The following is a 26,636-nucleotide window of genomic DNA, read 5'->3' on the forward strand; positions in this document are numbered from 1 at the left end:
TCGAGATTGGTGTGGAAGAACTTGACTGGCCTGCACAGAGCCCTGACCTAAACTCCATTGAACACCTTTGGGAGGAATTGGAACGCCGACTGCAAGCCAGTCCTAATTGCCCAACCTCACTAACGCTCTTGTGGCTGAACGGAAGCAAGTCCCCGCAGCAATGTTCCAGCATCTAGTGGAATGCCTTCCCAGAAGAGTTGAGGCTGTTACAGCATTAAAGGTGGGACCAACTCCATATTAAATGCCCATCATAGTGTATGTTGACTGACTGACTGACTGACAGACTGTGTGTGCATGCATGGATGCATGTTTTAGTGTGCAGAGAGAGAGAGAGAGAGAGATATTGGCTGTAGTATCCATCTCATCTGGGCCATTTTTAGTAGACATCATAGGCACATCAGTGCTATTGTTCTATTTTTGTCTCCCCCGTCATTAACTGTAAAGCCTGGGAGATCTAGAGAGTTAGACTAATGCATGCCGGTAGGTTTGAGTGCCTCATCTACGGTATCAGCAGTACTCTCACTATTGGGCTCTACAATACAAAATATGTATTGATGTGCTGTTTCTCATTGAGTTTGTATGGGACATTAGTTGAGCTGGTTGCTACTGTAAACAAACACAGTAAATACTATGGTAGTGTCTTATCATGATCAGGATAACCCAAATAAAGTCCATCCTCAATAATGGAAGGTTTCATTTCAGATAGAGTATTTATACATGTTCAGTAGCAGTGTTGCAAATGCTTTGGCTTACAGCCAGTGAAAGTAATGTGAATGGGGGTTCTTGGCAAACATGACTCAGTGGTAGAATCCCCTGAGGCCTTGAGGTGTCTGTGTGAGTCTGTTTAAAAAGAGATGATTGTGCCTCCCGAGTGGCGCGGTGGTCTAAGACACTGCATCGCAGATCTAGCTGTGCCAGTAGAGATTCTGGTTTTCAGTCCAGGCTGTGTTGCAGCCGGCCGCGACCGGGAGACCCATGGGGTGGTGTACAATTGGCCCAGCGTCGCCCGGGTTAGGGGAGGGTTTGCACTCACTAGCGACTCCTATGGCGGGCCGGGCGCAGTGCATGTTGACACGGTAGCCAGGTGTACGGTGTGTTTCCTCTGACACATTGGTGCGGCTGGCTTCTGTGTTAAGTGGGCATTGTGTTAAGAAGCAGTGCGGCTTGGTTGTGTTGTCTTTCGGAGGACGCACGGCTCTCTACCTTCACCTCTCCTGAGTCCGTACGAGAGTTGCAGCGATGAGACGACCCCCCCCCCCCCCTCTCCCACTGCTCTGCCTGGCACTGCTGCAGCCCTAGCTCCAGCCATCTACCCACTGGTTTTAGGTCACCACAGACAGCTTTATTTGTGTATATCTGTGTAGTGTATAATCTGTCACTGTTGTTAGACTATTAGACCCCTCTATGTCAGTTGTCTATGTGTGGTGTCTAGGTACCATACTTTACCAACCCTCTTTCCTTAATGTACATGTTTTAATCTGCGTAGAGTTCAACTCTGTGTGGCCCACTAGCTGCTACTAATAGATGTCCTTCTTCTTCTTCTCTCCTCTGCTCTACAGCTGCTTCTTCTTCTCTCCTTCTTTCATGCCTTCCAGTTATTGGCTTCTCTTCTCTTTTGTCTCTTATGTTTTGTTTAGTGCTTCTCTAGCCTCTTCCTAACTGCTTATATAGTAGTAGATATCTGTTCTCGCTTGTTCTCTACTGACTCACTGCTCCCTCCGCTGTCTAAATGAATGTACTGCATGCCTTTAAAACACCAAGGCGTGACACTGGCTGACCTAACGGAGAAGAAGAAAGGGAAGTTTGGCTGGTTCAGCCAGTCCACAGAGACACAGGGTAAATTGGGTTGTGTGTGTGTGTGTGTTTTGCGTGTGTTTCTCCCTCCTTTGCTTGCTTGTGCTTTGCTACTAGTGTGATGTGTTCTTGTCCAATTGTTGTGTTCAAACCTCTCTACAACTACTCTTCATTTCACTCAATCAGCCTCTTCATTAGATCTGTGTCCTCATGGCCTGACTCTTTGGTAAAGTAGGACAAAATTTGTGAATCAAACATCAGTATTTTGAGACACAACCAGCAGGTTTAAGGCTTGTAGAGGTTACGAGAGGTCATGTGCATGTTGTACTGTAACCTAGAATTCTCCGGAACTGGACCATAAGTGAATAAGGGAAATATTGTCTGCAAATGTGAACACATTGATATGTTGACTATGGAAAGGTTATGCATATTAGTAAACAATCAAAATAGATAGATTGCCTTGTAGACATGCATTGTGAGGTCATTTTCAGTCCTTCATTGCCATTTCTTTTATTTAGTTCATTTTTATAAGCCTTGTTTTTTTTACTCCATTCCTGTGCATTGTGATTTTGATTTTTCCTTGAGATATTTTGTGGAGTATTTTTGACCTTGTACTTACTTATTCATAAGGTTTGTACAGCATCTGCACAGATCCACTACTAGCATAACGTTTCTAACCCTATCAGAAAGCACACTATTGTTATCCCCTTCACATAGTAAACAGCATGGATGATCTCTGCAGCTGCTGCAATCAGCCCTCTGTATTCTGACTGCCAATGATGGTCCCCAAAGAGCCCTATACTGAATGATGAGGATATGAAATCATGCCATCTTTACTAGATTTAAACTACCCAAAACACTCAACCATAAGTAGGATTGGGTTGGCTACTTTTAAAATGTAATCTGTTACAGTTACCTGTCCAAAATTGTAATCAGTAATGTAACTTTTGGATTACCCGAACTCAGTAACGTAATCTGATTACTTTTGGTTACTTTTGGATGACTTTCCCCTTAAAAGGCATTAGAGTGAGACAAAAAGGATCCATCGAACGCATTTGACGTGTCATCCTAGTGTTCTCTGACTTGTGGTCAAACGTTTTTCAAGGCTGAATTAAATGTCATTGAGAAAACAGAAAGGTGTCATAATGTATTTTTTTTCCACAAACATCCTTTCTGAATTTAAATGCAATCCAAGAAGTAATCATGTAGTTTTTCAAAAGTATCTGTCATCTGATTACAATATTTTTGCTGGTAACGTAACGGATTACAGTTATAGCCTTTTAAAAATCAGATTACATGTAATCAGTTACTCCCCAAACCTGATCATAAGGGTTCTTTAGGTTGGAAAGTCGGAGCCATAGTTCGACTGGATCTCACCTTACTTCCTGTGTTTGTGTGATGTCACAGCAAGCAAGCCCGCCAGCGAGACAGAGTCTGTGAACACTGACAACCCCAACGGAGAGGACGATAAGGCTAACTGCTGTGGACCACTCTGGTGAGTCTGTCTGTCAAGGTGCAAGGTTTCTTTCTGCCTGAGTAGACTTTAAAAGCTTCTGTAATACGTCATTCATGCAAATGGAATGAACAATATGATTCTTCATTTCTTCAGTCAGAAAATGATCAAATCAAAGTACAGGTCAGTCCTCTGTCAGTACTATGTGTCATTAGTTGTTTTGCATGGAAATTCATCGTCACTCGCTTGTGTTTTTCCCACACACACACTCTGTCCATCCTGATCAGTCACTGCACTCCTGCTGATGTCCTCTTCATCATCATCCACATCTTCATCATCCTCACCACGTCTGCATTTTGTTTAGTCTGTGACCCTGACATTGTTTGATATCTTCTGTCTAACATGCATGATTTCATTCCAGTTCACAATTGACCCGTTCATTAAATCCTGTGATGATCAACCAGTATGTAACACAACTTCCTGATTCGGGTCAGATTGTGACATCATTTCCTCTCTCTTGAAGTCGGCGATGGCGTCGCTGGAACCGGTTCTGCCGCAGGAAGTGTCGCGTTGCCGTGAAGTCAGTGTCTTTCTATTGGCTGGTGATCATCCTGGTGTTTCTCAACACGCTCACCATCTCGTCAGAGCACTACAACCAGCCTGACTGGCTCACGGAAGTACAGGGTGGGTAGAGGGTCAAAATGTTATTTCCCAATCACATAGTTTTAGCATAATTTGTACTTTACAGTGTCCTTCTCAGAAACCCACAGGATACTTACTATGGTATCCTTGAATCTTACAATCTACAATGCCATTGTACTACAGTAGTGCCCTTGATATCAGACAATACAATGACTTACCCAGATACTGTATCTGCTGCATACAGTAACCCTTCCTACCAGATCCCCATAGCAGTGATCTTTATAATTGGAAAATGTTGTACTGTACTGTAATGTCTACATGCTGATGTCCGCTGCTCTCCAGATGTGGCCAACAAGGTTCTGCTGGCTCTGTTTACGTGTGAGATGCTGGTGAAGATGTATAGTCTGGGCCTGCAGGCCTACTTCGTGTCTCTGTTCAACCGCTTCGACTGCTTCGTGGTGTGTGGCGGCATCGTGGAGACCATCCTGGTGGAGCTGGCCGTCATGTCTCCCCTGGGCATCTCTGTGTTCCGCTGTGTCCGCCTGCTACGTATCTTCAAGGTCACACGGTGAGACTGGGACACTTCAGGAGAGGCTGGACATAGACTGGCGTGGTGGAGGTGTCATTTTGGCAAAATGTTTACCTCTGTGATACATTCACGTCACATCTCTTTCTTTGCTCACTGGTTTTGATGTATCATATTCGGTTGGAAGAATGTTTATCAGTCTCTCGGTATGTGTGCTTGCATGCTTGCGTATGGGTTGTTTGTGCATTCATCTTGACCTTCTCTTTCTCCCTCTGCCCTGTAGCCACTGGGCATCTCTCAGTAACCTGGTGGCATCGCTGCTCAACTCCATGAAGTCCATCGCCTCCCTCCTGCTCCTGCTCTTCCTCTTCATCATCATCTTCTCTCTGTTGGGCATGCAGCTCTTCGGCGGCAAGTTCAACTTCGACGAGACGATAACTAAGAGGAGCACCTTCGACAACTTCCCCCAGGCACTACTCACAGTGTTTCAGGTAGGACGACTCTACCTGTTCCTGGCTCCTCTCACAATGATTATTGACATAATCAAAATGTGATGACGTTATAATGGCGTTGTAATAATGTTGTGATATGACGTTGTGATAACATTGTGATATGACGTTGTGGTAACATTGTGATATGACGTGATAACATTGTGATGACTTGTAATAATGTAATAATGTCGTGATGGCGTTGTACTAAAGTTGGGATGACGTTGTGTTACACTGTGTTGTGTGACTCAGATCCTGACAGGCGAGGATTGGAATGCTGTGATGTATGACGGCATCATGGCGTACGGTGGACCCTTCTCCTCAGGCATGGTCGTCTGCATCTACTTCATCATCCTCTTTGTCTGTGGAAACTGTATCCTGTTTTTAAAACATGTAGAACACATGTCTTCAGCTGCCCCTAGTCATATAGCATTTAGATCAGTATTATCCACTGGTTCAAGAGAGACGCAATACTTTTGTTCCACCCCAGCACTAACCCATTTGACTCAGCTAGTCATGAGTAGCTTTTGATGAGTAGTTTCTTTGTTTGTTGAATGAAATATGTTAGTTCTGAGCTGGAACAATAGCTGGTACACATTGCAGGCCCACAGAATCAGGAGTGAAGAACAGTGCATTACACTCAAACGTTAGGTCAATGTTGTATCTCCGTTGCCCTTAAGTCCAGTTTGCAATCAGACATCCTGCTGAACGTCTTCTTGGCCATCGCCGTTGACAACCTGGCAGATGCAGAGAGCCTGAACACAGCCCAAAAGGAGGAAGAGGAGGAGAAGGAGAGGAAGAAGAGTGCCAGGTAATGTCAGCACTGTCTTACTGAAAGAGAGGATGGTCTGTGTTTTATTCTGTTGTTCCTCCTGACCCGTCGGGATGTTGTCTTGTGTTTGGGCTCCTTTTCTCTCCAGAGACACTGATAAGATGGAGGAGCTGAAACCTGAGGACCAGGATGGGGATCTCAAGGTAATCGGAGTAGCTTTTAGATTGGGGTTTTAGAAAGTCAGAGAAGAGCAAACCATAACCACACAGAGGCGCCATTAGACAAAAGATTTTGTAATGGTGGCCCACCTAGAATGATAAATTCTAAATAAATACATTTTAAATAATTATAGGCCAATCTCAAAGCGGTCACCCCTGGTGAAAATACTTGAAACCCTTGTGAGTGAAGAGCTCTCTATTTTACTCTGTTTTATCAATGTACCAATCGGGCTTCAGGGAGAAGGATAGCACAATTACAGCAGCATGCTGACGATACTGTTATTTACTGTTGTGCCTCGTCTCTTACAAAAGCTTTCCAGAACTTGCAAACTGCTTTTTATACTGTTCAACATACCTTGTGTCAATTGAAGCTTATCCTCAATACTGACAAAACTAAACTAATAGTGTTTTCTAAAGCAAGAAATAGACCTCTGAACCTTTCACCTATTACTACCTGTCAGGGCAAGGAGATTGAGGTTGTAACCTCATATAAATATCTTGGAATTTTAATTGATGACGGCCTCTCTTTTAAATTGCATATTCAACAACTTACAATGAAATTGAAGCTGAAATTGGGATTTTATTTGAGGAATAAGGCCTGTTTTTCTTTTGAAGCCAGAAGGAGGCTAGTATCAGCTACATTTATGCCCTTACTATAGACTGGAGATATTTTATATATGAATGCTTCCGCTCAGTGTTTGAGATCAATTGACGCCCTTTACCTTGGCACTTTGAGACAAAACCACTTTGAGACAAAAGCCCTAACGCACCACTGCACTTTGTATACCAGGGTTGGCTGGCCTTCTCTAGTCACTCATAGGCTCAGTCACTGGTATACTTTTATTTACAAAGCCATTTTGGGTTTACTACCTTTTTACTTGGGCATTTTTATTGTTCAGAAATGTGGTGGGTACTCTCTTCGTTCGCAGGACTTTATCCTGCTAACTGTTCCAAATGTCTGAAATGAATTTGGTAAAAGGGCTTTTATGTACTCAGCGCCATCGTCTTGGAAATACTTTTAAACTGGAAGAACTTGTCCCGATTGGTATTTTTAATAACTGATGAATGATTTTGAGACTGATTCCCTGACCTGTCATTGTTTTTAATTTGCTGTTTTTGATTTTGTTAAACTCTTGTGAATTCTATGGTTTTTACTAGATTACTTGTAGTTTTTCATGTTGTCTGTCTGTAATTTTTTTGTAATGACTTGGTGCTGCCTATCTTGGCCAGGACGCTCTTGAAAAAGAGATTTTAAATCTCAATGAGCCCTTCCTGGTTAAATAAAGGTTAAATAAAATGTTTTAATAAAATGATACAGTGAGTTAAAACCATATGGCATTCATAACAGTACAGATACACTGCTGATATGTTATTTGTGTCTTGATGAATGTAGGTTCCACTGGAGGAGGAAGAGGAGAAGGAGCCGTATCCCACTCCAGACACTCCAGGTAACCTAATCTGTTCTGAGATCAGTGTCCTAGCTTTGTTGCCATAGCTTCCATGGCCTGGAACTGCCTTATCTTTGATCCTGGTTTTCCACAGTTGGTGATGATGACAATGATGATGATAATCTGCCAGAGGTTCCGGTTGGGCCACGCCCTCAAAGGCTGTCAGACCTCAGCATCAAGGAGAAGACTCCGCCCATCCCTGAGGGCAGTGCTTTCTTCGTCTTCAGCCACACTAACCCGTAAGTATAGTGGCTTGCCAAAGTATTCACCCTTTCTTGGCATTTTTCCTATTTTGTTGCCTTACAACCTGGAATTAAAATGGATTTTTGGGGTGTTTGTATCATTTGATTTACACAACATGCATACCACTTTGAAGATGCAAAGTATTTTTTATGGTGAAACAAACAAGAAATGCAACAAAAAAACTGAAAACTTGAGCGTGCATGGATATATTGAAGCAACATCTCAAGACATCAGTCAGGACGTTAAAGCTTGGTCGCAAATGGGTCTTCCAAATGGACAATGACCCCAAGCATACCTCCAAAGTTTTGGCAAAATGGCTTAAGGACAACAATGTCAAGGTATTGGAGTGGCCATCACAAAGCCCTGACCTCAATCCTATAGAAAATCTGTGGGCAGAACTGAAAAAGCGTGTGCAAGCAAGGAGGCCTACAAACCTGACTCAGTTAAACCAGCTCTGTCAGGAGGAATGGGCCAAAATTCACCCAACTTATTGTCGGAAGCTTGTGGAAGGCTACCCAAAACGTTTGACCCAAGTTAAACAATTTAAAGGCAATGTTACCAAATACTAATTGAGTGTATGTAAACTGCTGACCCACTGGGAATGTGATGAAAGAAATAAAAGCTGAAATAAATCATCCTCTCTACTATTATTCTGACATTTCACATTCTTAAAATAAACTGGTGATCCTAACTGACCTAAGACTTGGAATTTTTACTCTGATTAAATGTCAGGAAAATCGAAAAACTGAGTTTAAATGCATTTGGTTAAGGTGTATGTAGACTTCCGACTTTAACTGTATACTGAGATCATGTGACAGATCATGTGACTGTTTGAATGCACACAGGTTGACTTTATTTAAGTAATTGTGTGCCTTCTGAAGGTAATTGGTTGCACCAGATCTGATTTAGGGGCTTCATAGCAAAGAGAAGAATACATATAAACCCCACACTTTTACATTCTACATTTCTTTACATTTTTTGAAAAAAGTAATTTTTTAAATTTCACTTCACCAATTTGGACTATTTTCTGTATGTCCATTACATGAAATCCAAGTAAAAATCATCTTAAATTACAGGTTGTAATGCAACAAAATAGGAGAAACGCCAAGGGGGGGGTGAATACTTTTGCAAGTCACTGTAGGTCTCAGTACTAAACATATGTTATAATGCACGCACACCCACGCACTCAAAAACAATGTGTGATTTCATGGCTTTTTTCCCTCAGGGTCCGGGTGGCCTGCCACAAGCTGATCAACCACCACATCTTCACCAACCTCATCCTGGTCTTCATCATGCTGAGCTCTGTGTCTCTGGCTGCTGAGGACCCCATACGGAACTTCTCTGCACGCAACATCGTATGTTTACTGCAGCAGACGTTTCTCTTACAGAAAAATAACATTTGATAGCATCAAGATATTCTTTACTTCCATGAAAGTAATTTGACTGTAATTTTACAGTAATGACACTGTCACGATAATGTCTAATAGTGGTATGAAATATCTGTGTTAAAAAAGAACTAAAACCCTCAAACCTATACGTCATTGCAGTGGTAATCAATTTGGGACTGTTGATGCTTTCTGAAGTTGTTGATATCATGTCAATGTGTTGATGCCTTGAACTCCTGTTAAACTTTCACATTGCTTTTTGCAGATACTTGGTTATTTTGACTATGCTTTCACGGCAATCTTTACTGTTGAGATCCTATTGAAGGTAAATGCTCTCCCCCTGTGTGTGTGTTCTGTGCCCTAGTGCTTGTGTGGTAACGCTCAGACCTTCTCGTTGCTTTCCAGATCCTAGGCTATGCAGATTATGTCTTCACTAGTATATTTACCTTTGAGATCCTGTTGAAGGTAACCAGGTTTCTATGACAACCATAGTCTTGCTACACTCCCCCGTCTACTGTATGTCGCCTGTTTTTAAATGGCGCCTGTCTTTTTCTGCTTGTCTGTCAACAACCATCACGGTACCTCTTTTAACCACAAACCAGTTTGGAGCCAAACGAGGGGAAATATGTATTATTGTATGTTTTTGAGTGTAGCATGGATCACTCCAGTAGCATGGATCACTCCAGTAGCATGGATCACTCCAGTAGCATGGATCACTCCAGTAGCATGGATCACTCCAGTAGCATGGATCACTCCAGTAGCATGAATCACTGCCTTGTTATTGTGTCCAGTTCTAACTGCACCCTGTAAAGATGAGGGCTCATTGTGAACCTTACCCTGGTCTGTTTGTACATTAGCCAACAACTCCTTTGTCATTGTCAGATTGGCTTATGCTAAAGCAACCAGGTTAGGAGATCCTTCACATGCTTCCCAGACCCAATTCTCTTCTGCTGTTCAGCTCCCACCTGTGTGATCTCTTTGCTTCATGTGAAGGCTCACATCTGCATCAATTTCTCTCGGTCAGACGCTTGTTTTGGTGTGATTGTTTTGAGTACTTTCACAGATGCATGAAACCATGACACACATGAATGACTCTGAAGCAATTAGAGTCTTTTGAAAGCAACCTCCCCCCTCTCTGGTTTGGGAGGCTTTCATACACTTCTGTACCGCTCTACTGATGCAAGTCCCATGTTTTGTGTTTTAAGCCTGGGCTTAAATATGCAAATGACAGAACCAATAGATTACCTGTAGATTCAAGGAACATTTGTTGGGCTTTGTTCTAATCTGTAAAGGAAATGAATAGCATATCTCTGAAATAATGTTTAATTTGTTGTTGTGTTTGTTGGTTGCTGTTAAAACCCGTTTTTGTTCCATTGAAATACCCTTCATGTCTTATTGAGCAGAATGTGTAGGAGTTTGAGTAAGATTAGAAGGAACTAGATCTGTATCAGTGTGTGTAGGTGTGTTTTGTCTGCACACTCTGAGGAAGAGCGCGTGTCAACAGATGTAGAATCTTAACTTGATCATCCTGTTGCAGGAGAACTTTCCTGAAATGCCGGACATTTAAAACGTGTCGTGTATTGGAGGTTTAAAATGAATCAAACCCCAGAAAATAATCTGTTAATTAGAATCCACATAATAATTCACATTTCCTGTTATTATTTTCCTGCTGTAGCAAACTGGCTCAAATGAAGATCCTACATGTCTAGCTCATCTACAGTTGTAGCTGAACCTGTTCTGTGTCTGGTATGAGATGGCCTAGTGTATAGGTCAGTATACCTGATGCCGGTCTCCCTGTGCTCTCTAGATGACAGCTTTTGGGGCTTTCCTCCATAAAGGAGCCTTCTGCAGGAACTATTTCAACCTGCTGGACCTACTGGTGGTTGGAGTCTCTCTGGTGTCATTTGGCATTCAGTACGTAAAAATGAATCAATTGGTCGATTGGTGAATCAATTGGTCGATCAATCGATTGGTCGATCCGTCAAGCAATAAATAAATCAAACATTCAATCAGTTAGCGATGTGGCCATAACTGTCTGTGTTTGGTGTACAGGTCATCTGCCATCTCTGTGGTGAAGATCTTGCGTGTGTTGAGGGTGTTGCGGCCCCTGAGGGCCATCAACAGAGCCAAGGGCCTCAAGGTGAGACGGGGGGCCAGTGGGCCACAGTGTAACAACAACTGTTTAACAACACACCCTCAAGATAACTGACTACTGAAGTTGCCTGTTTGTAAATCACCAGGCTAAGGGTACAGGGTCCAATAAGGTCATTCATCCATGACCTTTTCTCTCTTGTCTCCTCTGTTTTTGACCCTTGACCCTGCAGCATGTGGTCCAGTGTGTATTTGTGGCCATCAGGACCATTGGCAACATCATGATCGTCACCACGCTGCTACAGTTCATGTTCGCCTGCATAGGAGTGCAGCTATTCAAGGTGCCTACCGCCACTACAGTGTTAACACTCATAAAGTATGGTCTGTAGTCCATGCATGATGCAGTAGTTATATGTGTGGTTATGTGTGTGTAATATGTGTGACAGATGGGCAGCTGTTAAACGTTCTGTTCTCTCAGGGCAAGTTCTATCGCTGCACAGACGAGGCCAAGTCCAGCCCAGAGGAATGCAAGTGGGTTTGATTGCTCTTTGTTCAAACATAAGGACTGGAGTTCTGAGACCCAGATATGTGTTTGTGTCTGTTTGGACATGCCGATGATTATGTAGATACATGGATTTAGATGTATAACTCATCTCTCTCTCTCTTGTAGAGGCACATACATCCTGTATAAGGATGGAGATACAGCGTTGCCTGCAGTTAGGGAGAGGATCTGGTACAACAGTGACTTCAACTTTGACAACGTCCTCATGGCCATGATGGCTCTGTTCACCGTCTCTACATTTGAAGGCTGGCCTGCGTAAGAGCCTCTCACAGATGCACGCATGCGCACACACACACTCATGCACGTGCACACACACACACAGCAAATGCACATGTGAATATGCACACTTCCATGTATACACATCCAGACAGACATACATTTTGACGAACCATCTCACTGATTAGTGTGCGTTTGTTTCTGTGTCTCAGTCTGCTGTACAAGGCCATCGACTCCAACCGAGAGAATATGGGTCCCATCTACAACTACCGCGTGGAGATCTCCATCTTCTTCATCATCTACATCATCATCATCGCCTTCTTCATGATGAACATCTTTGTCGGTTTCGTCATCGTCACCTTCCAGGAGCAGGGAGAGAAAGAGTACAAGAACTGTGAGCTGGACAAGAACCAGGTAACAACCCAGTTAGTGTTAGTGTGTGTGTGTGTGTCTCTGTGTGTGTGTGTGTGTGTGTGTGTGTGTGTGTGTGTGTGTGTGTGTGTGTGTGTGTGTGTGTGTGTGTGTGTGTGTGTGTGTGTGTGTGTGTGTGTGTGTGTGTGTGTGTGTGTGTGTGTGTGTGTGTGTGTGTGTGTGTGTGTGTGTGTGTGTGTGTGAATGCTGGTATGTGTGTGTGTGTGTGTGTGTGTGTGTGTGTGTGTGTGTGTGTGTGTGTGTGTGTGTGTGTGTGTGTGTGTGTGTGTGTGTGTGTGTGTGTGTGTGTGTGTGTGTGTGTGTGTGTGTGTGTGTGTGTGTGTGTGTGAATGCTTGTATGTGTGTTGTGTGTATGTGAACATGAATATGTACAGTACTGTGCAAAAGTTTTAGGCAGGTGTGAAAAAATGCTTTAAGTAAGAATGCTTTCAAAAATAGACATGTTAATAGATTATATTTATCATTTAACTAAATGCAAAGTGAGTGAACTGAAGACAAATCTACATCAAATCAATATTTGCCTTCAAAACAGCATCAATTCTTCCAGGTACACTTGTACAAAGTCAGGGATTTTGCAGACATATAGTCAGGTGTATGATTAAACAATTATACCAAACAGGTGCTCATGATCATCAATTCAATATCTAGGTTGAAACACAATCATTAACTCTGACATGGGAACAAGGCCGAGCGACTCAACTATGCACGGAAACACAGGACCTGGGGTGCAGAAAAATGGCAGCAGGTGCTCTGGACTGAAATATTTGTCTGTAGCAGAAGGCAGTTTGTTCTCCGAAGGGCTGGAGATAGGAACACAAATGAGTGTCTGCAGGCAACAGTGGAGCATTGTGGAGGTTCCTTGCATGTTTGGGGCTACATTTCTGCAAATGGAATGAATGGTATCCTCAATGCTGAGAAGTACAGACAGATACTTATCCATCATGCAATACCATCAGGGAGGCATCTGATTCGCCCCAAATGTATTCTGCAGCATGACAACAACCCCAAACATACAGCGAAAGTCATTAAGAAATATTAAGAACTTTTTTACTGTATTTATTATTTTTTGACCCCCTTTTCTCCCCAATTTGATGGTATCCATTTGTTAGTAGCTTCTATCTTGTCTCATCGCTACAACTCCCGTACGGCTTGGGAGAGACGAAGGTTGAAAGCCATGCGTCCTCCGATACACAACCCAACCAAGCCACACTGCTTCTTAACACAGCGTTAAGAAGATTTGCTAACTTCAAATTAATGACTCGGGACGTCGGGTTTGATAAGAAAGCTTCTTTTAGTAAGAATACTTGTTTACGTTACATTTAACAACAATGGTTTTGGTACAGAGCAATGCAGGTAAGATGCTGCGGAAAGTCAGCCACAATCACCCACACCTGCACATAATTGGCGCGTTATCACTCATTCCTCTCACAAGGCATTCTGGGACTTGCAGTCAAAAAACGTAATTCAACACAACCCAATACAATTACATATGCAAATAAATCTAAAGAAATATCTTTACAAATACAGTTCAAAGAATAAACTTAAACATGAACTCAAACACATTAAAGTTACAACACAGCGTGCATCCAACCCGGAAGCCAGCCGCACCAATGTGTCAGAGGAAACACTGTGCACCTGGCGACCTGGTTAGCGTGCACTGTGCCCGACCCGCCACAGGAGTCACTAGAGCGCTATGAGACAAGGATAACCCTACCGGCCAAACCCTCCCTAACCCGGACGACGCTAGGCCAATTGTGCGTCACCCCATGGACCTCCCGGTCGCGACAGAGCCTGGGCACGAACCCAGAGTCTCTGGTGGCACAGCTACACATGTCCCCATTAAGAACTATCTTCAGTGTAAAGAAGAACAAGGAGTCCCGGAAGTGATGGTTCGGCCCCCACAGAGCCCTGATCTCAACATCCTCGAGTCTGTCTGGGATTACATGAAGAGAGAGAAGCACGTGAGGCTGCCTAAATCCACAGAAGAACTGTGGTTTGTTCTCCAAGATGGTTGGACCAACCTACCTGCCGAGTTCCTTCAAAAACTGTGTGCAAGTGTACTTAGAAGTGTACTTAGAAGTGTACCTAGAAGAATTGATGCTGTTTTGAAGGCAAAAGGGTGGCCACAACAAATATTGATTTGATGTAGATTTTTCTTCGTTTCACTTACTTTGCATTTAGTTAATTGATAAATAAACTATTAACATGTATATTTTTGAAAGCATTCTTACTTTACAGCATTTTACAGCATTCTTACACACCTGCATACAACTTTTGCACAGCACTGTATGTGTGTGTATTTCTGTGTATTACTGTGTGTTTTATCTCCCCTCTCCTCTCTCTAGCGTCAGTGTGTGGAGTATGCTCTGAAGGCTCGTCCACTGAGAAGGTACATCCCTAAGAACCCCTACCAGTATAAGTTCTGGTATGTGGTCAACTCCACAGGCTTTGAGTACGTCATGTTCGTCCTCATCATCCTCAACACACTGTGTCTGGCCATCCAGGTGAGTCCATACATGTATAGTCCGATCTCTGTCTCTCTCTATGTCTCTATATCCTGGTCTATCTCTGTCTCTATGTCTCTATCTCTGTCTCTCTCTATGTCTCTGTTTCCGGGTCTATCTCTGTCTCTCTCTATGTCTCTATATCCTGGTCTCTCTCTGTCTCTCTCTGTGTCTCTATATCCGGGTCTATCTCTGTCTCTATGTCTCTGTATCCAGGTCTATCTCTGTCTCTGTGTCTCTATATCTGGGTCTATCTCTGTCTCTATGTGTCTATATCTGTATCTATATCAACACACTGTGTCTGACCATCCAGGTGAGTCCATACATGTATAGTCCGATCTCTGTCTCTCTCTATGTCTCTATATCCTGGTCTATCTCTGTCTCTATGTCTCTCTCTCTGTCTCTCTGTGTCTCTATATCCGGGTCTATCTCTGTCTCTCTGTGTCTCTATATCCTGGTCTCTCTCTGTCCCTCTCTATGTCTCTATATCCTGGTCTATCTCTGTCTCTCTCTGTTTCTCTATATCCTGGTCTCTCTCTGTCTCTCTCTCTGTGTCTCTATATCCGGGTCTATCTCTGTCTCTCTCTGTGTCTCTATATCCTGGTCTCTCTCTGTCTCTCTCTGTGTCTCTATATCCTGGTCTCTCTCTGTCCCTCTCTATGTCTCTATATCCTGGTCTATCTCTGTCTCTCTCTGTTTCTCTATATCCTGGTCTCTCTCTGTCTTTCTCTATGTCTCTATATCCTGGTCTATCTCTGTCCCTCTCTATGTCTCTATATCCTGGTCTATCTCTGTCTCTCTCTGTTTCTCTATATCCTGGTCTCTCTCTGTCTCTCTCTATGTCTCTATATCCTGGTCTCTCTCTGTCTCTCTCTGTTTCTCTATATCCTGGTCTATCTCTGTCTCTCTCTGTTTCTCTATATCCTGGCCTCTCTCTGTCCCTCTCTATGTCTCTATATCCTGGTCTATCTCTGTCTCTCTCTGTTTCTCTATATCCTGGTCTCTCTCTGTCTCTCTCTATGTCTCTATATCCTGGTCTCTCTCTGTCCCTCTCTATGTCTCTATATCCTGGTCTATCTCTGTCTCTCTCTGTTTCTCTATATATCTGGTCTCTCTCTGTCTCTCTCTATGTCTCTATATCCTGGTCTATCTCTGTCTCTCTCTGTGTCTCTATATCCTGGTCTCTCTCTGTCCCTCTCTATGTCTCTATATCCTGGTCTATCTCTGTCTCTCTCTGTTTCGCTATATCCTGGTCTCTCTCTGTCTCTCTCTATGTCTCTATATCCTGGTCTCTCTCTGTCTCTCTCTATGTCTCTATATCCTGGTCTATCTCTGTCTCTCTCTGTGTCTCTATATCCTGGTCTCTCTCTGTCTCTCTCTGTGTCTCTATATCCTGGTCTCTCTCTGTCCCTCTCTATGTCTCTATATCCTGGTCTATCTCTGTCTCTCTCTATGTCTCTATATCCTGGTCTATCTCTGTCTCTATGTCTCTATCTCTGTCTCTCTATATGTCTCTGTCTCTATGTCTCTCTCTGTCTCTCTCTATGTCTCTATATCCTGGTCTATCTCTGTCTCTATGTCTCTATCTCTGTCTCTCTATATGTCTCTGTTTCCGGGTCTCTCTCTGTCTCTCTCTGTGTCTCTATATCCTGGTCTATCTCTGTCTCTATGTCTCTATCTCGGTCTCTCTCTATGTCTCTGTTTCCGGGTCTCTCTCTGTCTCTCTCTGTGTCTCTATATCCGGGTCTATCTCTGTCTCTCTCTATGTCTCTGTTTCCGGGTCTCTCTCTGTCTCTCTCTGTGTCTCTATATCTGGGTCTCTCTCTGTCTCTCTCTGTTTCTCTATATCCTGGTCTATCTCTGTCTCTCTTTATGTCTCTATATCTGGGTCTATCTCTGTCTCTCTCTGTGTCTCTATATCCTGGTCTCTCTCTGTCCCTCTCTATGTCTCTATATCCGGGTCTATCTCTGTCTCTCTCTATGTCTCTATATCCGGGTCTATCTCTGTCTCTATGTCTCTGTATCCTGGTCTATCTCTGTCTCTCTCTGTGTCTCTATATCCGGGTCTATCTCTGTCTCTATGTCTCTATATGCTGGTCTATTTCTGTCTCTCTCTATGTCTCTATATCCGGGTCTATCTCTGTCTATCTTTGTGTCTCTATATCTGAGTCTATCTCTCTGTCCCGCTATGCCTTTCTGTCTCTCTGCATTTCATAAACTGTATATTTATTTTTCTGCTCATCCTTCTTTCTATTCTTCTTATGCCCCTTATCTTCCCCCTTTCTCTTTCTCCGACCCTCTCTCCCCCTCTTCTCTCTCCATCTCTCTCCCTCTTCTCTCCCTCTTCTCTCTCCCTCTTCTCTCTCCCTCTTCTCTCTCCATCTCTCTCCCTCTTCTCTCTCCATCTCTCTCCCTCTTCTCTCTCCATCTCTCTCCCTCTTCTCTCTCCATCTCTCTCCCTCTTCTCTTTCCATCTCTCTCCCTCTTCTCTCTCCATCTCTCTCCCTCTTCTCTTTCCCTCTTCTCTCTCCATCTCTCTCCCTCTCCTCTCTCCATCTCTCTCCCTCTCCTCTCTCCATCTCTCTCCCTCTTCTCTCTCCATCTCTCTCCCACTCTCTCCATTTCCTCAGCACTATGGCCAGTCTCACCTGTTCAACTATGCCATGGACATCCTCAACATGGTCTTCACTGGCGTCTTCACTGTGGAGATGATCTTTAAACTCATCGCCTTCAAACCCAGGGTGAGTCAGTCTGTTTGCCTGCCTCTCAACTCGCACCATAGACCAGTTATCTCACCCCCCCACTCCACTCCCTCTACCAAGTATCTTCCCCTGCAATATTACCTTAACACTCCCTCCTCACCCTTTCCCTCCCTACTTCTTACTCTCCACCCCCCCCTCCCCCCACCCACACACCCATGCTGGGCTCCGTACCCGGGCCTGTAGGGTTATTTTGGGGATGCCTGGAACGTCTTCGATGCCTTGGTGGTGATCGGCAGCGTAGTAGACATCATTCTCACTCAGGTAGAGTATTATAGTAGACCTGCCCTCATCCCTGCCTCCTCTCTTCCTCCCTTCCTTCCTTATTTACTTCCCTCACCTTTTTCTACTCACTCAAACCCCTCTCTGGTCCTAAAGCCAGTCTGTTGGCTCCTTGTCCTACTGTGGGACCTCTGTCAGGGCTGGCCACCATAGGTATGATGTATTACCTATGCAGGACTGGTATTGGGTCTAGGTCTATGGTGGCGAGTTACTCAGCACTGTGTAGGCACTGTATCAGTGAGAGACTTATAACACCTTATACAGTAGAGGGTTATAGAGGGTTAATAACAGATCATAGTCAGAACTTCACTGTTTCATATGTAAAGTTGGGCTACTTAGAGGCATGTATACATTCTGTATTCTCCCAGACACAGTGCCACTCAGAATCTTTTTTTTCTATTTCCTGCTGTATATTTTCATGTTTTTTGTCTGTATTTTCACCTCTCTCTATCCTTCTCTTTCTCTTTTTCTGCCTCTGTTCTCTCTCTGTTCTCTCTGTTCTCTCTCTGTTCTCTCTGTTCTCTCTCTGTTCTCTCTCTGTTCTCTCTGTTCTCTCTCTGTTCTCTCTGTTCTCTCTCTGTTTTCTCTCTGTTCTCTCTCGGTTCTCTCTCTGTTCTCTCTATGTTCTTTCTCTGTTCTCTCTGTTCTCTCTCTGTTCTCTCTCTGTTCTCTCTGTTCTCTCTGTTCTCTCTTTGTTCTCTCTGTTCTCTCTCTGTTCTCTCTGTTCTCTCTCTGTTCTCTCCCGTCTCTTTGTGTCCTTGGGGTGGCGCTTACAGCACTATTTCGCCGATGCATGGAACACATTTGATGCCTTAATTGTTGTTGGTAGCGTCGTTGACATTGCAATCACAGAGATCAATGTAAGTAGCCATCTTCATGCTCCTTGTTCATGTAGCACAATCAGAGGGAATGCATTACAATAACATCAGGGTTACATTCAAGATCCCAACATGTTTTCATGTCCCAAACATGTTCATTAACTATGCTAGCTAGAGCAATAGCTTTCCGAGGAGCTATCTAGCTGTTAAGTAGCGTCCACTGTGTTGGAGTAATGTTGTAATCCTGAATGTAACCCGGTGAGCCTTGGAGATCAAATGGCAATTGACATCTATATAAATATCATGACAACTGAGTCAGATCTTTACCAGGTTTGTACGATTTTCTAACGATAGGACAGTTTGAAAACACTCCCAGGGTTATTGCAAGGCCTTCCTCCAATATGTTGTCTAGATTAGGGAGCCCATGCCTGGTGCTGTTCTGTGACATTGTGCCATCATGGCGTTTTGTGCCTCTGTTTTTTCCCTTTTCTGGAATGACAAATGTAAGCACACATATGGACGTACACACATACACATGCAGAGATTGTCTCACTACGTGGTATATTTCAAATTTTACTACATGAAACAATATACGTAGTTATTTGATATGAATGAAACCAAGTTTGTCTTTCTGGGATCTCCTTATTTTCTGGTGCTGATCAAAGTTGTACTGCATTATGTTGTGTTGTTTCTTCCCATGTTTGATGTACTGAATGTACTACTGTGTGTGGTAATCAGTGCTAAGCTGCTGAGGTCATGCTTTGCATAAAAGGCAGATGATGGCATGTCATCAGTGTCAATGTGGTTGTTTATGTAACATGTCTGTTATGGTTGTTCTCCGATTCCTTTTGTTGAAGACGTTTCAATGATGCCGTGGAAGGTTGATTGATTCAACAGTAAAGAAATGTAATGACGTTCTGAACTAGTTGTTTGATAAGTAATTATGTCAATGACTCATTTCTGACTTCAATGATATGAGGGACGAAGAAGTGAAGTTGTTAGTGGTTAACCCAGACCTTTGGTTTCAAGGCCATCCCAGTGGTGAAGGTGATTGTGGACCCAGGGGTAAGAAGCCCCTTCCAGTACCCCACTCTTCCTCATCGTCATCGTCATCTCCGCACAGAGCTGTTTATGTTGTCAGTCGTCACGTTTGTTCGCATGAAATATCCTGTTCTGAAACCACATACTGTATTGAGGTTTTGTCTTGCCTGTTTTGTGGGCTAGTTCCAAGGACAAGATCAGTTCTGGTTTGGGATCTTGCGCGTGTTGAGCATCATCTCATTATCAGTCTTTTTTGTGTTGTTTTGTTCATGTTTGACCTGGATCACACTGTAGATGTTGTGGGTTTGTCCAGGTTTGCTTGTGTCTGGACATTCTGGAGATGGGAGAGTGCCTCTGTATGACTCCTAGGAGTGTAGCTACTGTGTGTGTGTGGGACGTGTCTGCATCGCATTCACACAAGTTAAGGACTGTAGCATGTTCCTCTACCTGAATGTGTACACACATGTACAGAGGTGGTTGAACACACATGCACGTACGTACACATGCACACACTGCGTGTTGATCTCTGACCTGCTCCTAGCTGTGTGTTAAAGTAGCACTGTGGGTGTTCCACCTCTCTGTCTCTCTCTCAGAACACTGAGGACAGCGCTCGCATCTCCATCACATTCTTCCGTCTGTTTCGAGTCATGCGATTGGTCAAGCTGCTCAGCAGAGGGGAGGGCATCCGAACGCTCCTGTGGACCTTCATTAAGTCCTTCCAGGTGAGAGAAGAAATGTTCACGTATATGGTTGCCAAGCTACCGGTAATTTACCAAAGTTTTCAAAATCTTCGGTAATTTTTGTTATTAACAGGTCATTTATGATAACTTTGGTCATTTATACTTGAATAACTTAATATATATATATTCATACAGTATTATTTTTTTTAGCTCTGTGTCATTTTGTCCTTGCGTTTCTAGTAGATAGACCATATGGTTCAAGACAGAATTGCCTAATTAATGACAAAAGCATCTAATCAACCTTATTATTTTCAATAAACTCAATTATTAACTTTTTCACAACTGCCACCAGTGTGATGCCAAAACATTTACAACCAAGACATATTGACATAATAAAATACATTTAAGTGTGTAAAATATATATATAAAGGTAATTTCATGCTGAAACCCTCATATTAAACACCAATGGTATTCACCAAGTTTATGGTTTATATTTAGGATGATGTTTTGATTCATGAGCTGAAATAAAAGATCCCAGAAATGTTCCAAACCCACAAAAAGCTTATTTCTCTCAAATGTTGTGCACAAAATTAATTTGTTTACATCCCTGTTAGTGAGCATTTCTCCTTTGCCAATATAATCAATCCTTACCTCTGCTTGCTGTGTTTCTCTGCACCTGGGGTCAAGTTCGTACTAGCATTATTGGCACAAAATCAAGAAGCTGATTAAACAGCATGATCATTACACATGTGCACCTTGTGCTGGGGACAATAAAAGGCCACTCTAAAATGTGCCGTTTTGTCATATAACACAATACCACAGATGTCTCAAGTTTGTTTTGAGGGAGTGTGGAATTGGCATGCTGACTGCAGAAATGTCCACCAGAGCTTTTGCCAGAGAATTGAATGTTAATATCTCGACCATAAGTCACCTCAAACGTCGTTTTATAGAATTTGTCACCACGTCCAACCGGCCTCACAACTACAGAACACGTGTAACCACGCCAACTCAGGACCTCCACATCCGGCTTGTGTGATCGTCTGACACCAGCCACCCGGACAGCTGATGAAACTGTGGGTTTGTCTCACACCAGCCACCAGGACAGCTGATGAAACTGTGGGTTTGTCTGACACCAGCCACCTGGACAGCTGATGAAACTGTGGGATCGTCTGACACCAGCCACCAGGACAGCTGATGAAACTGTGGGTTTGTCTCACACCAGCCACCTGGACAGCTGATGAAACTGTGGGTTTGTCTGACACCAGCCACCTGGACAGCTGATGAAACTGTGGGATCGTCTGACACCAGCCACCAGGACAGCTGATGGAACTGTGGGATCGTCTGACACCAGCCACCCAGACAGCTGATGAAACTGTGGGTTTGTCTGACACCAGCCACCCGGACAGCTGATGAAACTGTGGGATTGTCTGACACCAGCCACCAGGACAGCTGATGAAACTGTGGGATTGTCTGACACCAGCCACCTGGACAGCTGATGGAACTGTGGGATCGTCTGACACCAGCCACCCGGACAGCTGATGAAACTGTGGGTTTGTCTGACACCAGCCACCCGGACAGCTGATGAAACTGTGGGATTGTCTGACACCAGCCACCAGGACAGCTGATGAAACTGTGGGATCGTCTGACACCAGGCACCCAGACAGCTGATGAAACTGTGGGTCGTCTGACACCAGCCACCCAGACAGCTGATGAAACTGTGGGATCGTCTGACACCAGCCACCCAGACAGCTGATGAAACTGTGGGTTTGTCTGACACCAGCCACCAGGACAGCTGATGAAACTGTTGGATCGTCTGACACCAGCCACCCAGACAGCTGATGAAACTGTGGGTTTGTCTGACACCAGCCACCAGGACAGCTGATGAAACTGTGGGTTTGCACAACCAGAATATTTCTGCACAAACTGACAGAAACCGTCTCAGGGAAGCTCATCTGCTCGTCGTCCTCTCCAGGGTCTTGACCTGACTGCAGTTTGGCGCCTTAACCGACTTCAGTGGGCAAATGCTCACCTTCAATGGCCACTGGCATGCTGTAACGCTTGTATGGCATCATGTGGGCGAGTGGTTTGCTCATGTCAACGATGTGAACAGTGTGCCCCATGGTGGAGGTGGGGTTATTGTATGGGCAGGCATAAGCTACAGACAACGAACACAATTGCATTTTCTCAATGGTAATTTGAATGCACATAAATACCGTGATGAAATCCAAAGGCCTATTGTGACGCCCATTACTTTCAGTTACTTTTAGATTACTTTCCTCTTAGGAGACATTAGAAGAAGACAGAAATAGGCCTCCCAGGTGGCGCAGTGGTCAAGGGCGCTGTACTGCAGCGACTGCTGTGCCACCAGAGCTGTGCCACCAGTTACATTTACATTTAAAACTTTAGTCATATAGCAGACGTTCTTATCCAGAACGATTTACAGTAGCAATTCGGGTTAAGAGCCTTGCTTAAGGGCACATCAGCAGATTCTTCACCTAGTTGGCCTGGGGATTCGAACCAGTGACCTTTTGATTACTGGCCTACGCTCTAACCATAGGCTTCTTGTAACCCAGTTCTTTCTACTTCAATACAGATAGTAATATGATAGGGCTAGATTTTTACATTAAAAACCAAAGTCTGTCAGATTTCCAGTCATTTCAATTCATTTAATTCCCCTTGATCTTCAAGAATAGGACTTGGAAATGTAGAAATATAGATTAGCCAAATAGTTTTACCTGAGCAAGGACTTATTAGTCTACTCTGTTGTTAAATGCTGTTCTCATAGAATGCCATGCTTTGAGAACTACTGAAAAGTGCTATTTGCATTAGAAAAATGAATGCCATATGTTGCATTTGCTAAAGGCCTATTGTTTACGTTTTTTTTGGTGGTGACACTTTGATATCTCGATAATTTTGCAGCTGCTTAAGTCTATCAAAAGTGTGCGAGTTTGAACATATGTCCATTAAGTCTATGGATTATTTTTTGTTGTTGCACAAATTAGAGCCCCTTCTTAACAAGCTGTATGTGTAGCACAATACCACAGAGGAGTGTAGAAGGGAGAAACTCCCTCAATGTTTTATTCCATCCCCCTGGGCACAGACATCAGTTCCAAAAGAAACTTGAATGTTACCAGTAATACCCTCCCTCTGCAACCCTACTGGGGTAACAGTGGAGCCAGACAGGTCAGAGTGTAACATACAGGTGAAGGTGCTTCCCTTGCTGAGTCAATCTACTAAAACTATCTTTTTCTCTCTGACCTTCCTAGGCTCTTCCCTATGTTGCCCTTCTGATAGCCATGTTATTCTTCATCTATGCTGTTATTGGAATGCAGGTAACTGACAGACATTTATTTAGGAAACGTTGAAGTTACAATATGATTAGCATTTATTTCTTCAATAACACACTGTGCTGTGTTTCAGGTGTTTGGAAAGATTGCCTTGGTAGACCACACACAGATTAACCGAAACAACAACTTCCAGACCTTTCCTCAAGCTGTCCTGATGCTCTTCAGGTATGTGTGTGCGTGTGTGTGCGTGTGTGCGTGTGTGTGTGAGACCTATTGATTTATTATTATGGATGGTGAAAGGTTGTGGTCATTGTAGTCCTAATATTACTGTTGTTGATGCTTCTCAGGTGTGCTACAGGTGAGGCGTGGCAGGAGATCATGCTGGCATGTCTGCCAGGGAAGCTGTGTGACTCAGAGTCAGACTACAACCCTGGAGAGGAGAAAACCTGTGGCAGCGGATTCGCCATCATCTACTTCATCAGCTTCTACATGCTCTGCGCCTTCCTGGTATACACACACACACATAATCGCAGCATGTACACACACCCACATACACACAAGGTTGGGTAGGTCACTTTCTAAGTGTAATCCATTACAGTAACTAGTTACCTTTTCAAAATTGTACTCAGTAACATACATTTTTGGATTTCCCAAACTCAGTAATGTAATCTGATGAGTTACTTTTGGATTACTTTCCTCTTAAGAGGCATTAGAAGAAGACAAAAAGGATGCATCAAAGTAGTCTCTGACGTGTGGTCAGACTTGCTCAGGTGGAACAAACTTAAACGTTTTTCAATGCTGAATGGAATGTCATTGAGAAAACAGAAAGGTAATCCCTTACTGACACACTGTATACCTCTGTTTTAGATCATCAACTTGTTTGTTGCTGTCATCATGGATAACTTTGACTATCTGACACGTGATTGGTCCATTCTGGGCCCTCACCACCTGGATGAGTTTAAAAGGATCTGGTCTGAGTACGACCCTGAGGCCAAGTGAGTCTGCATTACCATCTGGACATAGAGTACACATACACACACACACCCCTGCAGTCATTCATTTACATTGGTTCTCACTGTGTGTTGTTTCTGTATTTGGTGTCTCTTTCAGTAGTGTGTTGGTTTCAGTGTCTGTGTGACTGTGTCTCTTTCAGTAGTGTGTTGGTTTCAGTGTCTGTGTGACTGTGTCTCTTTCAGTAGTGTGTTGGTTTCAGTGTCTGTGTGACTGTGTCTCTTTCAGTAGTGTGTTGGTTTCAGTGTCTGTGTGACTGTGTCTCTTTCAGTAGTGTGTTGGTTTCAGTGTCTGTGTGACTGTGTCTCTTTCAGTAGTGTGTTGGTTTCAGTGTCTGTGTGACTGTGTCTCTTTCAGTAGTGTGTTAGTTTCAGTGTCTGTGTGACTGTGTCTCTTTCAGTAGTGTGTTGGTTTCAGTGTCTGTGTGACTGTGTCTCTTTCAGTAGTGTGTTGGTTTCAGTGTCTGTGTGACTGTGTCTCTTTCAGGGGCAGGATAAAGCATCTGGATGTGGTGACCTTGTTGAGACGCATCCAGCCCCCTCTAGGCTTCGGCAAGCTGTGTCCACACAGAGTGGCCTGCAAGGTGTGTCTGAACACCCAAACAGCACAAACACACATCACACACATATTACATAACGTGTTCATATTGTGAGCTCAATCTTGTCCTGGTTAACTCATATGTTGCATGACCGTAACTCCTTTTAGAGACTGGTTGCAATGAACATGCCCCTGAACAGTGATGGCACGGTCATGTTCAATGCCACTCTGTTTGCCTTGGTGAGGACCGCTCTGAAGATCAAAACTGAAGGTGAGCACTGGGACAAAACACAGTGATGTCTGAATGAGGACATACTATGAAGTCCATCGGACAGAATCATCCCACAGTATTTCTGATGGCGTATTTTCACTAAGGACTTACCCCAGTGTTTTACCCAAACCGCTCAGATTTTTGTGTTTCCACTGCCACGGCCCGGCTCCAGTTTCTCACTGGCCCATGTCCTCAGTAGACCTGCTCTGACTTAAAGTCAAGCTTCACAAGTCCTCAGTGTCAGACTTAGCTATGTGGAAACAGTTCCCAAAGAATAACATTAGAGCCCACATTACCATAATCACTGTCGACACACTGGTGCTGTAATGGAAACACCCAATGAATGTACTCAAAATACTCTTATACAGTGACCTGCTCGATAGCTGTCTTGATTGGTCCAAATCATTTACCAAGTGTTGGTTTCCTAGGCAACTTGGAACAGGCCAATGAGGAGTTGCGAGCGGTCATCAAGAAGATCTGGAAGAGGACCAGCATGAAGCTGCTGGACCAAGTGGTGCCCCCTGCAGGCGGTCAGTAAAATGGCTCCCGCCTCCATGTGTCTGTGGTGTCCGTCAACAGTAACTGTACAGTAGATTCTACGTCATGGCTAGCGTGGCTAAAGAGAGACTTCCTCATGTCAGACTGCCCTCTATACCCGCACATGCTCAATTGTTACGTACACTTTAAACATACAAATGCGCTGTGCAAAACTACATAGCTAAGCAGTGTTATGTACTGTGTGTGTAATCACGTTGGCGATCCTACGCTCCAGGCTGACCTTCAACAAAGTTTTCCCTCAGCAGTGGTATTACACAGGATATATACATGGAACTCAAAGCATATACTCAGCAGTCACACCTTGAAAATAAACAAATTCATTGACATTAGTGATCCATGGCCTTACTAACCTTGTGAAACAGATTGCTTCGACAAGTTATTGACAGACAGTTGAGTCTTCACTTCCTGTTTTGTGTGTGAATAGCTGTAAAAGTCTCAGTTGTTAGATCACAGATAAGAGCTGGATCAGATAGGGGATGAGACAGAAAGTACAGACTGTCACTTAAGTTCGGCGAAACTCACCTTATCTCACTCTCTTTTTCCCTCCACAGTGTGGTCACATGCTCATTACAGGCCAGGCTCAATCTTATATGGCTCCTTATTCACTTTATTGTGCAC

General features: G+C 43.7%; 1 protein-coding gene across 4 annotated transcripts in view; it reads left to right on the forward strand.

Annotated features, from left to right (window-relative positions):
* The window catches only part of LOC124045737 (voltage-dependent L-type calcium channel subunit alpha-1D-like), a 131,467-nt gene that overhangs the window by 79,809 nt on the left and 25,022 nt on the right, over nucleotides 1-26,636 (forward strand). For 3 of the 4 annotated variants that reach the window (XM_046365306.1, XM_046365308.1, XM_046365309.1), the window contains exons 10-37: nucleotides 3,202-3,289; nucleotides 3,771-3,931; nucleotides 4,232-4,457; nucleotides 4,699-4,906; nucleotides 5,156-5,276; nucleotides 5,600-5,714; nucleotides 5,824-5,878; nucleotides 7,287-7,341; nucleotides 7,436-7,580; nucleotides 8,810-8,939; nucleotides 9,235-9,294; nucleotides 10,777-10,883; nucleotides 11,022-11,109; nucleotides 11,294-11,401; nucleotides 11,539-11,591; nucleotides 11,731-11,877; nucleotides 12,051-12,252; nucleotides 14,616-14,774; nucleotides 17,405-17,515; nucleotides 18,592-18,675; nucleotides 20,268-20,396; nucleotides 23,621-23,686; nucleotides 23,775-23,866; nucleotides 23,989-24,148; nucleotides 24,509-24,636; nucleotides 25,139-25,235; nucleotides 25,358-25,460; nucleotides 25,889-25,990. In XM_046365306.1, coding sequence (XP_046221262.1) covers nucleotides 3,202-3,289; nucleotides 3,771-3,931; nucleotides 4,232-4,457; nucleotides 4,699-4,906; nucleotides 5,156-5,276; nucleotides 5,600-5,714; nucleotides 5,824-5,878; nucleotides 7,287-7,341; nucleotides 7,436-7,580; nucleotides 8,810-8,939; nucleotides 9,235-9,294; nucleotides 10,777-10,883; nucleotides 11,022-11,109; nucleotides 11,294-11,401; nucleotides 11,539-11,591; nucleotides 11,731-11,877; nucleotides 12,051-12,252; nucleotides 14,616-14,774; nucleotides 17,405-17,515; nucleotides 18,592-18,675; nucleotides 20,268-20,396; nucleotides 23,621-23,686; nucleotides 23,775-23,866; nucleotides 23,989-24,148; nucleotides 24,509-24,636; nucleotides 25,139-25,235; nucleotides 25,358-25,460; nucleotides 25,889-25,990 — 3,300 coding nt within the window. Of the gene's footprint in view, nucleotides 1-3,201; nucleotides 3,290-3,770; nucleotides 3,932-4,231; nucleotides 4,458-4,698; nucleotides 4,907-5,155; nucleotides 5,277-5,599; nucleotides 5,715-5,823; nucleotides 5,879-7,286; nucleotides 7,342-7,435; nucleotides 7,581-8,809; nucleotides 8,940-9,234; nucleotides 9,295-10,776; nucleotides 10,884-11,021; nucleotides 11,110-11,293; nucleotides 11,402-11,538; nucleotides 11,592-11,730; nucleotides 11,878-12,050; nucleotides 12,253-14,615; nucleotides 14,775-17,404; nucleotides 17,516-17,719; nucleotides 17,798-18,591; nucleotides 18,676-20,267; nucleotides 20,397-23,620; nucleotides 23,687-23,774; nucleotides 23,867-23,988; nucleotides 24,149-24,508; nucleotides 24,637-25,138; nucleotides 25,236-25,357; nucleotides 25,461-25,888; nucleotides 25,991-26,636 lie in introns of all 4 variants that reach the window. The other variant, XM_046365307.1, reaches the window with a different exon arrangement.

Source organism: Oncorhynchus gorbuscha, linkage group LG10 (genome assembly GCF_021184085.1).
Source record: "Oncorhynchus gorbuscha isolate QuinsamMale2020 ecotype Even-year linkage group LG10, OgorEven_v1.0, whole genome shotgun sequence".
In the NCBI taxonomy this organism is placed as follows: Eukaryota; Metazoa; Chordata; class Actinopteri; order Salmoniformes; family Salmonidae; genus Oncorhynchus; species Oncorhynchus gorbuscha.